We start from the raw sequence: 15,675 nt of genomic DNA on the forward strand, positions 1-15,675 counted from the left end.
GTTGCTGCCTAAAGTGAAAGACACAAAAGCAGGGTCTTCTCATTTAACTCCTGACCAAGAAGCGAATAAATGTATTTCCCAAAATGTTGAGCTATTCCCCGGTCGCTACAACTTCTGAGTCAAAAAGATTCAAGCTACGTTATAAAGTTTCACAAAGCAAAGAAAAGACCTACTTCTGCAAAAAAAAAAAAAAAAAAACTACAGACATGTTATAAAACAGATGTTAACAAAAATATATAAAACTTTCAAAAGTTTTGAAAGCGTAAAAAATGTACACCGTGTTAAAACTGATCATGTACGTACAAACAAATTGTATTCCCTACAGGTAAAACATTGCTCTGCTGGCTGAAAATGTACAGTATGATACACTGGAAGAACTGCTGTGGTGCTGCTGTAAATGGATGCTGGTGTGTGTATCAGTAATAACAGCATCAGGGTTCTTTGTCAAATGGCTTAAAAAGGTACCGGGGGGGTTGGGACGGCATCACCACAGAGCTCCTGACTGTTGTTGTTCTTCCCTTTGGTACTTGGAAGTGTTACATGATCTGAATAGGAAGGCTGGAATGTCCAAAGATCCTAGGAACGAGAGAGGCCATGTCAGAAATAACAAGCAATGTCTGACAATGTGTTTTTTATTTGTTGTTAGGAGAAGACCGTAGACTGTATATAAAAGAGTAGACAGATGAGATCTTACAACGAGGGAAGTATCAGTTCCAGCCCTCTTGTCCGCTGTGGAAAAAGAGAAAATGGTATCAGGGAGTTTACCTTTGCTCAAGATCTACAGAAAAGCCAGCCTGTTAGTTTGAATCAAGGGCAAATAAGTATTAGTAGAACCCTTTTTAGTCTGACTGGAAAACTGTCATACCTTTTTTGTGATCAAATTAAAAAATTATAGAGCAAACAATGAATACACATGTACTACAAAAGGTAACAGCATGTGACAAAGGAAAAAAAAGATTCAAAAGATCAAACCATGTCCTGCAATAATAAAACATTTCATACCCCATTCAAACAAGTTTATACCATTTAAAACACTACGTTCCTATGTTCAAGTTCAAGAGTGAGCACAAAGCTACCAGGATCATCTTTCTTTCAGAGTTCAAGTAAGTTGATGGATAACTGATGTGATCACACCTCAGCTTAAACCATTTGAATTATATAAAGATCTATGTAATTTGTCACAATTTCAGATATCTTTTTTACAGCAGCACAAGTTGACAGAAATCCAAGGACAAACAAACCCAACAGTCCGTCACATCTTAACACATTTGGGAGGCAGGACACGTGACAGGTGTATACGAGGTCAACAGCTTTACCTAATCCATCATTAGTAATTTATCCTTGTTGCGTCCTGATGTTAAAATGGACACCGGGTTGGTTAGAAGAGACAACGGTTGATGAATGAAGAATGAAGTGGAAAAGCAGAAGAAACCCTGGGTGGGTTTTGAGTGTAAAGTAAACACTGGAAATGTAAAGAAATCTTGTCAACTATTTTGACACGTTGCTTCAGTGGAAACGTTGGTATATGGATTAAGGCAAAATGGAAAGAGACTTTTGACTACAAAACATTGCGGCGAGTTTATCAAATGAATACATGAAACGCCATATTTCCATTATTTGTTCCATGTTGTTTTTTGACGGGCACTCATTTAGGCACATCATCTATTTGTACAATGGTTGACTGTATAATCTGATTTGCCTCCTGCTTATCATGACGAACCACTAAGAATCGCATAACAGCAGTGGATGGAAATGCACATTCATTTGCATTATCATTTGTAGATGCTTTCAAAATTCTAAGACCATAAAAAGCCATAAAGAAGAAAGGAATCCTGGGTGAAGTAAGTATGGTGGTGATTAAATGGCTGGTGGTTTCTCGGAAGGTTTTAGTTGTGGTTAGAAGAGCGTTAGTGGAAAGTTATAACTGAAAATCGGTACCTCATGGAAGAGTTGCTTTGTGTCACCAGTCGGCGCAGTAGCTCGGGGGAGCTGAGGCTCGAGGGAACCGGGTCAGAGTGTCATAATAGGGAGAGACACTGGTACACACACATACATACACACAAACACATACACAAACACACACACACACACACACACACACACACACACACACACACACACAAACATGCATATGGGGGAATTTCTTATAAACTTGTGGTGAAATGTCTGAAGACTCCTACATCCCTACAGACTGCGAAACATACCCTCCACCAATTAACACCGCGGCACTAGCAAGCAGAGACACTGCTCGTACCTGACCACAGCGAGGTCTCCACGGAGATCGCACACTCGTTCACCATGATTACCTGTATTACCCAGACTGCAACACAAGAGCAAGGGGTGCACAGGTGAGAGAGACAATGGGAAGAAGAATCGGACTGATCGTCAGAGGGAGAAGATGGCGGAATGAATGATCCATGCAAAGGGGAAAGAGGCCGGGCTGGTGATTTTTGAATAGTGAAAAGTATGAAACAAGAAGAAGAGATCCAAAGCCAAGGTGTCCCATACCAAAGAGTGATTGTGCCCGTGGAAGAGGACGAAAAGATACGCGAATAGTGGACAAGCATCAAAGTGCAACAAGCCACGGGTAAGTAGTGCTGGAAAGACAGAGAGCGGATGTAACACCAGGAGAAAAATATAAGGAGAACCCACGGTCATGGAAAGGAATAATGACGGAGAGAAAGAAAAAGAAAATCGTTGATTAATTTCTTTTTGATCTACATGAAAGATTCAGAAAATGTGGGATGATCAAAACTAACATAATTTCTGTCTCATTCTACACAGTATGTACAGTACATAATGTGGACTCACTCCTCAAAGACGTCCTCTGTGTCCATCCTTCTGTAATACTTGGCCAGTTTGACGGAGAAGATCATACTGGGGATCAGAAGGACGCAGCAGCCTCCCAGACCAAACCAGAATGTGTTCTGAAAAAAACACGTTTACAATTGTTATTTTTTTCACATATTTCTCCACTTAAAGCGGCAACGAGTAACTTTTAAATATCTTTTAAACAGCCTCATGTTTCCTCTCATAATCATAAATTACCTTTAACAGCAAACAAGTCCATCAGTGCAAAGAAAGACGTTTTTATATAGTTTTTATTACTGCATTTGATCTGGTCGTACACCCAGTCCGATTTTCGGTTCACGCGTGCATGCTCTATGGTCACATATCCGCATTGGTCGCAGATTTCAGTGTGGCGCAGGAACGCGATTTGAGAAGCCTATGGCTCCAGGTGAGGGAAGGGGATAGGGAGACCAGATCCCAATTCACCAGATGTGGGACAAAGACTACGTTTGTGCGGGACAAAGTGCCGTTTTCTTTAGCAAAATAAACTCGTGTCACCACCGGTAATGCCAGAGACACGGCTTTCTATATTAAAAAACACTATCTTTAGATCAGCGCGCAGCAGTTAAGTTAGCTACTGTTAAACAAATAGAGTTAAGGCTGCGGCTTCACATTAAAAGCATTTCACTGGCTTCACATAAGCATTTCACTTGACAAACGTGAGTTGGCTTTTATTTTGAAGTAACAGAAAGGAAATGCCGAAGCAGGCAGCACCTTCACAGAGCCACTGAGCCCAGCAGCCCCCCGACAGTGCGATACACACACACAGAGACAAACGGAGAGACGCACACTCACAGACTGCTGTCTCCACACAGCTATCGGATATATAGGCTACCAGATTATAAAACACGCATTTAAAAAGGGGGGCTCACTTTCAATAACAATGCGGGACAACGTCTCAATTTGCGGGACGTGTGAAAAGTAATGGAAATGCGATCTGGTCACCCTAGAAGGGGAGCGGGAGCCTTGTTTGAGACAGTTATTTGTCGTCATAATTGATAACGGGGCTGAACCATCAAAGCAAAAAAAGAAAATGCAATGAAGAAAAGCAAAAAAGGGAGAGTGATAGGCGGGTGGGAGGGCGTTGCCAAGCAACGTATAGGCCTACACAATTTCACGGAGTGAACCTAGACTGCAGTGTTTACTCCTAAATGAATGAGCGGTAGCCTACTAAAGACTCGTTCAGCTCCGTGAGAGGTGACAATGCATCAACTCATTGCAATCAGGAGTGTTTAGCACTTACTGGCATTAGTAGATGCTGTGTCACCACCACTCTCACCGAGCCGAAATGAGTCCACACACGGACACGCACCATATTGCTTCCTGATTATTTGAATCTTGCAGCCCTGCACGAGCAAGCAAACAGCTTCACGACAGCTGGCGTCGTAATAATACTACCGCTTTTGTTCAAAGGTGTCGCCAACGTGCCGACTTACTCGTAGTGCCTTTAAAGGTTCAGTAAGCGGAATGGTCAGTTTAGCTAACTTCCTGTCACTGACTGCAGTTAGCGGTCCCCTCCCTCGTCCCCACGTCACCACATTAATGCACTGCGGTATTCAAGCAGCAAGTTAGCTAGCATCATCTCAGATAGGTAAATGTGATAAAACATGATAAAAACCATCAAAACAGACATTGGGAAGGATTTTTACATGCTCCGCCATTGTAGACACATAAACATTCACACAAGTGTTGCTCTGCGCGCGTGCACCGGCAGTAAGACGGGTGCCGGTTTGTAGCGTTTTCTCTTGTGACTGGATATCAGTTTCGGGATCCCCGAAAAATTTATTTGCCGATTACATGCAGAGCGGGTGACTGAGAGATCGGCTTTATGAAACGCGCACACTATGTAAGTGATCACTGTATGAATAAAGAGCGAATTAACACTTTTATTAACATAAATAAATCGCTTACTTCACCTTTAACCTTATGTCCCTTTCACACTCAATCCTCTCTGTGTTGAAATCATTAGTCGATTAATAAGTAGTGAACAGATAAACCGATAGTGAAAAGAACTCTACAAAGGCACATACACATTGAAGCATGAGAAATGTAAACATTAACAGGCACAAACAGGGGGAGAACATTTAAATAGAAAAACGTGTGCGTGTGTACACACGTGCAGCACATACAGTATAGTGGCCGCGGGCAGTGATATATACACTCTCTGTTTATATTGACCACAGGCTGAGGCTTGTTTGAGCACTCACCTAACTCTCTATAGCTGATATGTAAATAGGTAACTTCAAAACACTCCTGGGGGCTGGAGTTGAAACAGAGGGTAATCTATGTGTGTGTAACTCCCCCCGCCCCATGCCTCAAAACAGAGTCTGTCTCATCTTAGTGTGTGTGAGCGAGTGAGTATGTACGAGAACATGCTGTTCTCATATGGAGCTGAATGACTCCACAGTCCTCTACTCTCCCTTAAACCCAGAGCACCACAAACCGTCAAAGACTCGTTTATTTCCAGACACATGGTGGGAACATGCACGGTACATGCAGCTGTGGAATGAATCAGAACATCTCAGCAGCATTTCCCCTATACACAGTGTACTGGGGCCTTACCACGGAGTCCACGATGAAGCTGCACGCTACTATCTCCATGCTGTCCACCAGGTTACTGATGGGTTTACACTGGGCCACTTCTACATTCAACTGTGGGGGGGAAAAGATACACACATAAAGTATATATATACCCACACAAAAGTATAGAAGACAGTGTATTTGTGCATGGTGTTAAACGTTACCAGAACTTGATGATTAACAATATAAAAAACTGGTAGTGTACTCACCGAGACTTTAACCCATTGTGTGTACTGTCTGAAGTATCCCACCAAGCTCTCTACGTAGTTCTTTGTTTCCTGCACACCAACAGACAAGAAAACATGTGAGCAAACCATTTCAGTTTTTTTCTCTAAAGATGCTCGTATTCCTTCCTAAATGTGGACTCCTTTGGTGTGATGAAATACTGAGTGATTTTAAACAGTCCAGTAAGATTATCTTGGCTGTTTCCGCTCAGGTTACTAAGGTTTGATGTGGTTATTTAAAACATCTTGATTAAATCAGAGAAGATGGAGCCTCTGGACTGAGCTGAGAAAATACCATCTAAAACATCTGATTGAATGAAAATGGTTTGCACATGTGCACAGTTCCGTATTGCTCATATAATGTTACTTGCTGTAATATTCTCTTTACCTGTTTTATCACATGGGAGGCGTTATGGGTGATGAGGTACTCCACTGCATCGATGGCACTCAGGATATTCGTGACCTTGACCTACAAGAAAAAGAGATTTAGATACTGTGTTTAGTATGATTTCTGCAGAGTTTGATTGGCAGACTTTGTTCAATCTATTTCTGTGTGCTATTACGCAACAGCGTAACAGTATATTATAATTTATTTTATCTACCGCATGTAACAGTCCTGTCAATTTGTTTGGTGCACATTTGGAAGAAAACAGTTTAACATGGTTTTACTTAATGCAGATGGCTGGTAGTTGTTGCACAAAACCTAGAATAAGACGTGACCTTTGAATAAATCCTAACGTTTTTTGTGATTAGTTATCTTGTGTTGTCTTTGGAATGATGGTGATTTTGATCAATAGCAAGTGTGAAATCACACAACTTGAATAAGCTTTAATAAACGATGGTTGTTCAATGCTATTATAGTTTATTATGTATGTAGGTTCTTTTTTACTCACCGGCAGGTCGTTTGACATCCTCTGCAGTTGCTTGATACTCTGACTCAGAGTACTCTGTGTGAGAAGACAAACTGTTACCAAACCAAGCAGAATTAACATTGAAAATAGTCATCAATGAATGCTCTATAGTGTCACGTCACTGTCACAACATTGTACAACACTGCCACAACAAACACGGACAAAGAACGATATCGACATTGCTGTGTTCCAACAGCAGCTTACCCGCGCTTTGACATATTTCTGTCACCGTTTAACGGAAGTAAAATAGAAAAGAAGGAAAGTTTAGCTGAGCTGCTTACACATGTTTAGTAATATAACTGTATGCCTGTTGCCTTTAATATGGGCTTACGATGTATTTTCCAATGTTCTAAAACTTGTGAACAGATTATTGAACTTTGTGTGTAAGTTTGCAAGCAATAAACATCTTTGTATGCTTTTTTTGTTGCATACAATCAGCACTTATCTATATCACATGTTACAATAAGTCTTCAAATGAATCTGAGAAAATCCCAATACAAAATGTTCCAAGATGCTGCATACAATTGTACCAGCTCTTAGGTCCATTTTTGGACATAGGAGAGGTACTGTACTGTGTGTAACTTCTCGTGCACATTTATGAAGTGTGTGTTTATATGTGTGCGGTATCAGTGATGTGAGAGTTTGTGTGGTCGGTGAGAGGTGATTTACCATTGCTTGCTCCATAGGCACCACCTGTTCTCTGTGAATACTTCTGATACTGCTGGCATGTCCTTTCAGTGCGTTCTCCAGAGCCCCACGCGGCTGTAAACAAACAAACAAACACACACACACACACACACACACACACACACACACACACACAGCAGAAGATACAGCAGTTTGTCACAGCTGCACATAATTGAGTCCGCACAATATTATAGATGATGCAAATATTTAGGATAATTAGGTAAGGATTATTAACTTAATGGTTCATAAGTTTTTACTTTCTCAGAGATATCTTCTCACACATATCCCTTTGTGGCATGTCCCATGTGCTTTTAAGTAACACATTTCCTGTGCCATGTACTATGCATGTGCCATAAATGTGTGTGTGTGTGTGTGTGTGTGTGTGTGTGTGTGTTAGCTTGTGTGTGTGTGTGTGTGTGTGTGTGTAATAGCTTGTGTGTGTGTGTCCAAGGTGAATGGGCAGCTTGTTCTCACCAACAAGCCCGATCACTGAGCATGAAGCTAAATAATATTCCAGTGAGCCTGTCCAACTGTATGTTTTGGACGTGTTGGTTTAAGAATATTTTATATCTCAGTTCTTCAATCTACAACAAGTAAATCAATATTAATTATAATTAACAAAACATATGTTTATAATTGTTAAAGACTCGTTATATTACAGCCAAAGAACTTGAAACTGTTTTGGTTTGAGAAAAGATAAAGACGCAAAAGAGTAAAAAAATAGGACCAAAATGTCTAAAGTCAACTTCCTGGATCCAAATGAAAAAAATCAACACTTTAAAAGGAAAGGAAAGATGTAGATGATTTAGTGATGAACACCAGCTAGCAAGACTTTAGCAGTGTAAGTTGACGTTGAATGGAAACGCTAAATGTCACAGATCCCTGAAACTGTCTCTCTATTTAAAAAAAAACCCATCACATATAAAAACCCATCTTAGTCAACTTACTCTAGGATACTTCTTACTTACTTACTAGGATTTTTTAAGTGTAACTTGCACATCACACTATAGTATGGTTAACCTCAAAACCATCTATAATAGTAATTCAAAGCCAACATCCTTATATTCACATTTCTTAAGGATTTTTGCATTTGCCATTGTCTTTATTTGTTGCTACAGTAACAGATGAAACTCACCAGTTGGTCGGCCTGAGCCTCCAGGTCTGTAGAGAAGGACAAGAGGTCCACCAGAGTGACTCCCTTATTCACCTAAAACAACAGAACAAAGACATACACTCAATACAACTGGATTATCTAGTTTTAGATACTCTCAATTTGCATCAAGTTTACAGTCAGCATTTGGTCTTTTCGAGGCATAATGTGAATTAGAACAAGCCAAAAAATTGTTCTCTTTTTATCAGACTTACTAACAAATGATAGCATCTTTTCAAATTTGATTTCACATCAAAACAGTTCAACTTAAAGTACAACAGCTGCGTTTATTTAAAGTAGGAACAGTCACTTATAAACAACAAAGTCTTTAGAGATAAATAAATGGTTTCCCATGTAGGGATCTGCTTTTTGTCCCCATATGGAAGATAAGATAAAAGCACTGTACACACACAGAGACGCACACACACTCAGATCACCTCGGTTAAGAAAGCTTCAAAGTTGATTTCTCCGACTCCAGAGTTGGCGAAGTTGATAAGGCTGTCTCTGCCTTCCGCCTCCAGCAGTGTGATGTCCTGCAGGTCCACCTTAACACCATCAAACACTTTGGCCAGGTCCCTGTTGTACTGTTGAGATACACACATAGACAAACACACATTAGGCCTACCAGGATGTCATTCATCTAGCGCTCCACCGGATTATTTTTAGCATTTCCTACAAAATCTCTTACCACGGTTCTGTTGAGGAAAGAGTTAATATTGAACATGGTCTCCAGCTGCAGAGCGTAGTACAGGCCGTTGTTCTCGCGGCACTCCCTACGAGATAAATACAGTATAGTCACACACAGCCAGTGTATTTATAAGGCTCAATATTATTATCGTTTGGTTTTAATCCTTAAAACAGCGTGAATTATTTATAGTATAGTGTTTTTCTTGAACAATAAAAACTGATAATACATTTATTAAGTTTCCATTTATCTGTTACTTTAAGAGATAATAACCACTTTTCTTAGCAGGAAATCTTTTCATCAATTGCAGTTAACAATGTCATCTTGGAGAAGGAAACAACTAAGTAAACAATCTTTTATTTGCAAATACATTAAGTCCAGGCTGAAAGTCAGTTAAAATAAAACAGAAGTGCTGGCTATATACAGTATGTACAGTGAAAGCTGGTGGCTTGTTACCTCAACATGGCTCCCAAAGTCAAGTCAATGTTCGGATTCTGAAACAGCATCCCAGGAAGGAAGTTCTTCTTGGCAGGATGAACCAGGAATGGCGTGTCTATGATCTACACACACACACACACACACACACACACACACACACACACACACACACACACACACACACACACACACACACACACACACACACACACACACACACACACACACGCATATTCATCAGCATAGTCACACAGTTTGCATTACATAAGCCTGACCCAATCAGATGAAACTCTCTCCAAGATAAACACAGAGAGATGTCAAGATGAGAATGACATTTCAATCATTTAGGAAGTTGGCGTTTGCATTGCGTACCTTGAACAGCTGTCGGTTAGCCAGCGGCTCACACACCAGCTTCTCTACGTTGCCACCGACAACAAACAAGGTGGTCACCATGGCCATCAGCGCCCAGGCAAAGATGAAAGAGAAGCCCACCCCACTGACAGAGCAAGATACACAGAGACATTAGTTATCTTATAGTCTCTGACAACTGTAAAGCCCTTTGAATGGCCTTTTGTCTGAATTGTGCCTTGCCTTGCCTCTGATTGGTTATTACTTTCCATCATCTTTTACAAGATGTTTGCTCCAGTTCTCTAATTAAACAACATTCAGGATCCAGTTGTAAGTGGCTGGCTCACTTTACAGTAACTGGTAGGCTGTCGGTAGTTTTGTATTTGTTTACTTTATCTTAATGGATGGGATAGACTGTAACACATTTGGATAAATAAATGAATCTGAATCTGAAAAAGTACCATCTAAAACATTAGCTAAAATGGTTGTGGGGCCTTATGGTGTATAAAACTAAACATTAGCTTAAATGTATTCAGTCCGTATAATTTGTGTTACAGTATGCAACTGCAACTAAGGTGAGATTCATTAAAGTTTGAAGTAGATCCAATTGTAGTACATGGTTAAATAGTTAGTGGAGAGATTAAAGAGGCGTTCAAACATCTACTTTTTGTCTCTTGGAATCAGCTGAGCAACTTCGAACAGATCAAATAAGGTTTTACACAAAATGCAGTGTCACTTAAATGGATTACATTATTGTAATGAGTTACACCTGTTTCACAAGTCAAAATGTCTCCTGTGGGGAAAGGTCTAGTCTATGTCTGAAATGATTCCCTATGAACTATACAGTGTGGGCATGTTGTCTTTGTTACATACGCCATCAGCAGGTTTCCGCCGGTGTTTGACAGGCAGCCGCGGGTCGTTGGTGAAGCTTGCTTGTCGTAGCCACAGGATCCACACAGCAGTCCCAGGACGTTAAAGGCCAAGACCAGGACGACCATACAGAGCACTGAAACACAGCCAATCCACCTGCAGCACACACACACACACACACACACACACACACACACACACACACACACACACACACACACACACACACACACTTAAGTTGGTATGAGGAACTTGAGCAAACGTAAGCTTTTTTACGCAGTAACAGTTGTGTGGGCCCAATTTTTTGGGATGTTCTTGTGTTCGTGTACACATACAAACACACACATGTGCACAAACCTGTAGAAATCCATCTGGTCAATCTGTGGGTAATATGACTCAATGTTTTTCTGTCCATCGTTGAGGAAAATGGTGAAGTTGGCCAGAGAAGGTTCGATCGGGAACATCTTGGAGAAGCCGATGATCTCCATTCCAATCTTATCCAGCATGCCTTTAACTCCTATAAAGAAGACAAACAAAACAATTGAAAGAAATGTGAATAAGTGCATTTCCCATTTAAATAAATGGACTAGAAGGCTGGTCAACTCAGAGGTGACACAATTTAGAAAAGTATGGAGGGTCTCACAGAAAGTGAAAAAGGAAAAAGCAGGACTTACGAGGTAGCGCTGTTCATATGAACGCAGATGAAAGTGAAAGAAGAACAAATATGAAAGAGAAGTACTACAGTCAAACTCAATATTATATCATTTGAAAAGGGTAGTAGAAACTAAATACACATACATACAGTACACACACAGACACACACACAGACACACACACAAACACACACACACACACACACACACACACACACACACACACACACACTTGTGTACCTGTGACAATGTTTTTAGTTTGTTCTTTAACCAGTGTTGGTGTATCGTTAAAGGACGAGTAACCCTGGAGGTGGAACGTAAGAGAGAAAAAGACGATTTAGGAGAAAGATATCCATTTTATCTGGTTTTGTTTAAATAAAAGCATTGAGTGAGAAAGATCAGTGACCAGATGAACAGGAGGGTGTGGATGAGCTGTAGGGCACACACTGACCTTTTGTACAATGTTGCTGAGGTCTGTTTTCAGGACGTTGTCGACATTGGCCAGGGCATGATTCACATTTGGGAGCTGGAAAGAGGTTGGAATTGAGTTAATATGGAGATACTGCTGCTGGCAATTAAACAATGTTGTTTATGAACCTTCTAGACAATCTTTAGTTTGTCGTTACATTGGAGAAGTCGGCGTTGATTCCGAGCCGGGCCAGAGTTGAGCGGATGGTGTTACAGGTGGGGGACACAGCTCCGTTAGTGCAGGCCGGGTCAGACAGGGTGTTGGACAGAGAGGCGCGCTCATCAGTTAGGCTGGCCTGGAGTTTCCCCGTCCCCTCTTGAAGAACCTCCAATGACGTGCTGACGTTCTCTAGGGCCTCTTTGGTCTCCCGCATGGCTACAGTGGAGAGGTTAACAGCATGAAAAGTTAGCAATTTCTCAACAAAACTCTACTCTCTACTATACTCAATAACAATTGTGTGTTATTCTATATTGTCAAACTTAACGCACTGCACCTTTAATATACAGTATGTTCACAATGCAAACAACCACAGCACTACCCCAGAATATAACACATACACCGACTACTACACTGACAACAGATCAACAATTCACAAAGGAAAACCACAATAGGGGACTTTTAACAGGGGGCACAACAGTGGTCCAGGATCAGGTTCTTTAGTATTTGTAACACCAGGGATCCACTGAGTCACAGGACACTGAAACAGATTCCAGGTCAGCTCGCATTACCTTTGATGGCATTCTCAACTTTTGCTTTAGATAAAAAGAAACGTGAGGAAATCGAAACAGAAAAGAGGAACGTTAGAGAATGGACCAGGATTGTGTACTAATGAAAGCAAAAGGAAACTGCAAGTGAAGAATCATGTTGAATCACCCAATGTGTAGCAACAATTTACAGTAGATCAATTTGATTTTCAGTTCAGCGAAATAAGGAGTGCTTTATAATCTAAGTTCATTGTAACATTTAACATGAAAAAGTAAATCATTTTGCATTTAAAATGAAACAATAGAATTGACTTTGGTTTTTGTATCTTTGAGCAACGTGTGTAACTCAAAACATTAACGTTTGTATTTTTAGCTCATCACAAAGATGGTCCAAGACCAAAGAGCTTTATCCTTCACTTTCATAAATAAATATCAGATGTGGTAACAGAACCAGCAGCATAAAGTTAGTGCAGCATCTCGACAGTTTGAACTGGTCGTCGTTTTAAACGCTAATAAACATAGAGTGTGTTACCTCCTGCCATACGCAGGGCAGTGTCCAGTGAGGGAACCACTTCTTTCTCCAGCTGACTTTGGATCCTCCCACCCAGCAAAGGCCCAATGTCTGTCAGGGAACACAGAAAGAACATTTACAGTTAAGGCCATAGTTCTCGTGGATTTTATAGGTAACAACAGTAAACGACATGCAAACAAAGTGAGAGACATTAGGCTGCAAATAGTGCATGTAAATAGTCTGATGTTAACGTACTGTCGAGGTCTGACAGGACTTTGTTCTTTGCCGTGGTGTACTGGGCGGTCAGGTAATCAACTTGCTGCAACAGAAAACACACATAGCACATTAGAGCAATACAAAAAAATCACATGGGACAGTATGTGTGTGTGTGTGTGTGAGTGTGTGTGTGTGTGTGTGTGTGTGTGCGTGTGAGGTCATACCGCAGGTGTGTTGTTAGCAAATGTCTTCAGGTCTCTCATGTTGGTGTTGATTAACCGCCGAGTGCTCTTTATCTGGGTGCTGATGTTATGGTTCCCAGCATATGCAATACATAGTCCCACACTGAGAAACAAACACACACACACATACACACATACACACACACACACACACACACACACACACACACACACACACACACACACACACACACACACACACACACACACACACCGATAGGATTAGTAGAGTAAAGAAATGCAGTGACCAGTATTCACCAGCAGATAGCAGCATGGCTACATTAAGATATATTTCTGCTGCATGCGCTTCAGAAAGTCACTCACTGAGGATTCGCTGACATGTGTGACCAGCCTGCAAAGTCACACTACTCCACTAGATGTTGAGAAGTCTGTTTATTCATTATATCTCCATCTCCTTTAAATGTGGATTTCTTCTCTGCCTGTCTTTCTCTCTGCTTGTTATTTTAGAACTGAAACCAAATTGTTATCAGGTAGTGGAATCATTACATTCAACTCACAGAGTCGATACCAAATGTTGACTGGGTAGTATATTATGAAGCAATGAAGGAAGTCAATTATGTGTTATAGTATTTTTTTTTCATCAGTGTTGCATTCCTCAGACCACCATCAGATAACTCGACGTCATTGAAAATGAGGGTCACCCCTCAATTGGTCTCTCGAGGATAAATAAAAGCTAAATGAAAATGAAATGAAAAATAACACTTTGATTGTGAGCAGTGACAAGACAAGGTCCTTTGTTTTTTAACTGTGAGAATTAGAAATTTGTTGAAAGTCAACATCTCAACTCCCTCTAAGCATAAAATTATTTTGTAAGGCATCCACCACCCTTTCTCCAAAATCAGGCAAATTACACAGAAAGTCGGCTGATGAGATGCAAACTTTCAGCTGTGTTACTTGTTGCAGTGGCATTTTGACTCAGTATTATTCCCGAATTTGCAGAACATATGGTCAGAATCACTTAATTTTAAAGCTTTTACTTTAAACATATTTTCTGTACCTTTTTTCTCTTTTGCTCTGCTGAGTTTCAAGCAAAGATTTGACTGAATGTCCGTAGTCGGAGAAAGAGAGAGAATCTTCTGTGTGAGATTATAAAAGACTCATAATAATAAACCATGTTCAGATAATCTCCTCTTCTCCAAATGGCCACAAAGTGCTTTATATACGTGTGTGTGTGTGTGTGTGTGTGTGTGTGTGTGTGTGTGTGTGTGTGTGTGTGTGTGTCTGTGTGCGTGCGTGCGTGTGTGTGTGTGTGTGTGTGTGTGCGTGCGTGTGTGTGATGTGAAAGCTCTCATTCAGACACAGAGGCCTCTCACAGTCAGCCAAGTGATATCAGTAACACCTAACTGTCCTGCAGAGTTTGGATCAGATTTCGCAGACTGTGCACCTGTCTCCTCCACAGCAGCTCAACTACACACATGTTCCAGCCCGACTGTGAGCAGATGTTGTTAAAGGGGAAGTCTGCAGATTTTACACATTTACAAGTAGCAACTGGTGATGTGGATTTAAAGAGAAGTGGGGTTACCAAAACTCTGTATCCTGCTCATCATCCATTCTCAAGGCTAGCGGCTACTAGCATAACACACCTGAATCTCCCCCTAAACTGCTGGTATTGCATTGTGGGTAATGTAGGCACCAGGATTTGACAAGGAAGAACAATGTGTGGAATTAAAAAATAGGATTTTTCTGACTCCAATCCATTGCTCAATTGTAATCTGTCTTACATTATGGCACCCTTCAAGATATGCTCCTGTTTCTGTTGTAAATCTGAAAATATACCCATGTTGGGCTATTGCCTAAATAACTTGTATATCATCCTGCAGCAATATAAGACTGAACTACTGTCTCACATTTTCCAACACCCTATCCAAATGCAGAAATTGGGGATGCACACATTGAGAACATAATCACTCTAATAATACCTTTTAATTTCTCGCATTGAAAAGGCAAAACTAATCCTCATAGTGATGATACACGCGACAACAATGAGAGAAGAAGAAGATGTTGACTCACACGAAGAATATGGATGTGGCTATGAGCGACGCGGTGTAGAATCCCCTGGTACAGTCCACGTTCTTCCTCTGTCTCTGGTGCATCTCCCCTCCACAGTTGTCACAGC

At 40.8% G+C, this 15,675-nt stretch overlaps 1 protein-coding gene across 1 annotated transcript in view; it reads right to left on the reverse strand.

Moving 5' to 3' along the window:
- Positions 1 to 707: 707 nt before the first annotated feature.
- Positions 708 to 15,675, reverse strand: part of prom1b (prominin 1 b) — a gene marked incomplete at both ends in the record, with an annotated part of 23,441 nt that continues 8,473 nt past the window's right edge. Inside the window, 22 exons of the mRNA XM_080030017.1 lie at positions 708 to 729; positions 2,812 to 2,927; positions 5,413 to 5,502; positions 5,640 to 5,708; positions 6,043 to 6,123; positions 6,548 to 6,601; positions 6,770 to 6,787; positions 7,235 to 7,327; positions 8,388 to 8,459; positions 8,840 to 8,986; positions 9,091 to 9,175; positions 9,544 to 9,647; positions 9,898 to 10,021; positions 10,747 to 10,899; positions 11,101 to 11,260; positions 11,637 to 11,700; positions 11,848 to 11,922; positions 12,023 to 12,240; positions 13,102 to 13,191; positions 13,336 to 13,399; positions 13,521 to 13,641; positions 15,570 to 15,675. The exon at positions 15,570 to 15,675 is cut by the window's right edge and continues 100 nt beyond it. Coding sequence (XP_079886143.1) covers positions 708 to 729; positions 2,812 to 2,927; positions 5,413 to 5,502; positions 5,640 to 5,708; positions 6,043 to 6,123; positions 6,548 to 6,601; positions 6,770 to 6,787; positions 7,235 to 7,327; positions 8,388 to 8,459; positions 8,840 to 8,986; positions 9,091 to 9,175; positions 9,544 to 9,647; positions 9,898 to 10,021; positions 10,747 to 10,899; positions 11,101 to 11,260; positions 11,637 to 11,700; positions 11,848 to 11,922; positions 12,023 to 12,240; positions 13,102 to 13,191; positions 13,336 to 13,399; positions 13,521 to 13,641; positions 15,570 to 15,675 — 2,126 coding nt within the window. The remainder of the gene's footprint in view (positions 730 to 2,811; positions 2,928 to 5,412; positions 5,503 to 5,639; positions 5,709 to 6,042; positions 6,124 to 6,547; positions 6,602 to 6,769; positions 6,788 to 7,234; positions 7,328 to 8,387; positions 8,460 to 8,839; positions 8,987 to 9,090; positions 9,176 to 9,543; positions 9,648 to 9,897; positions 10,022 to 10,746; positions 10,900 to 11,100; positions 11,261 to 11,636; positions 11,701 to 11,847; positions 11,923 to 12,022; positions 12,241 to 13,101; positions 13,192 to 13,335; positions 13,400 to 13,520; positions 13,642 to 15,569) is intronic.

Source organism: Ammodytes marinus (assembly GCF_949987685.1).
Source record: "Ammodytes marinus genome assembly, chromosome: 6".
NCBI classification, from domain to species: Eukaryota; Metazoa; Chordata; class Actinopteri; order Uranoscopiformes; family Ammodytidae; genus Ammodytes; species Ammodytes marinus.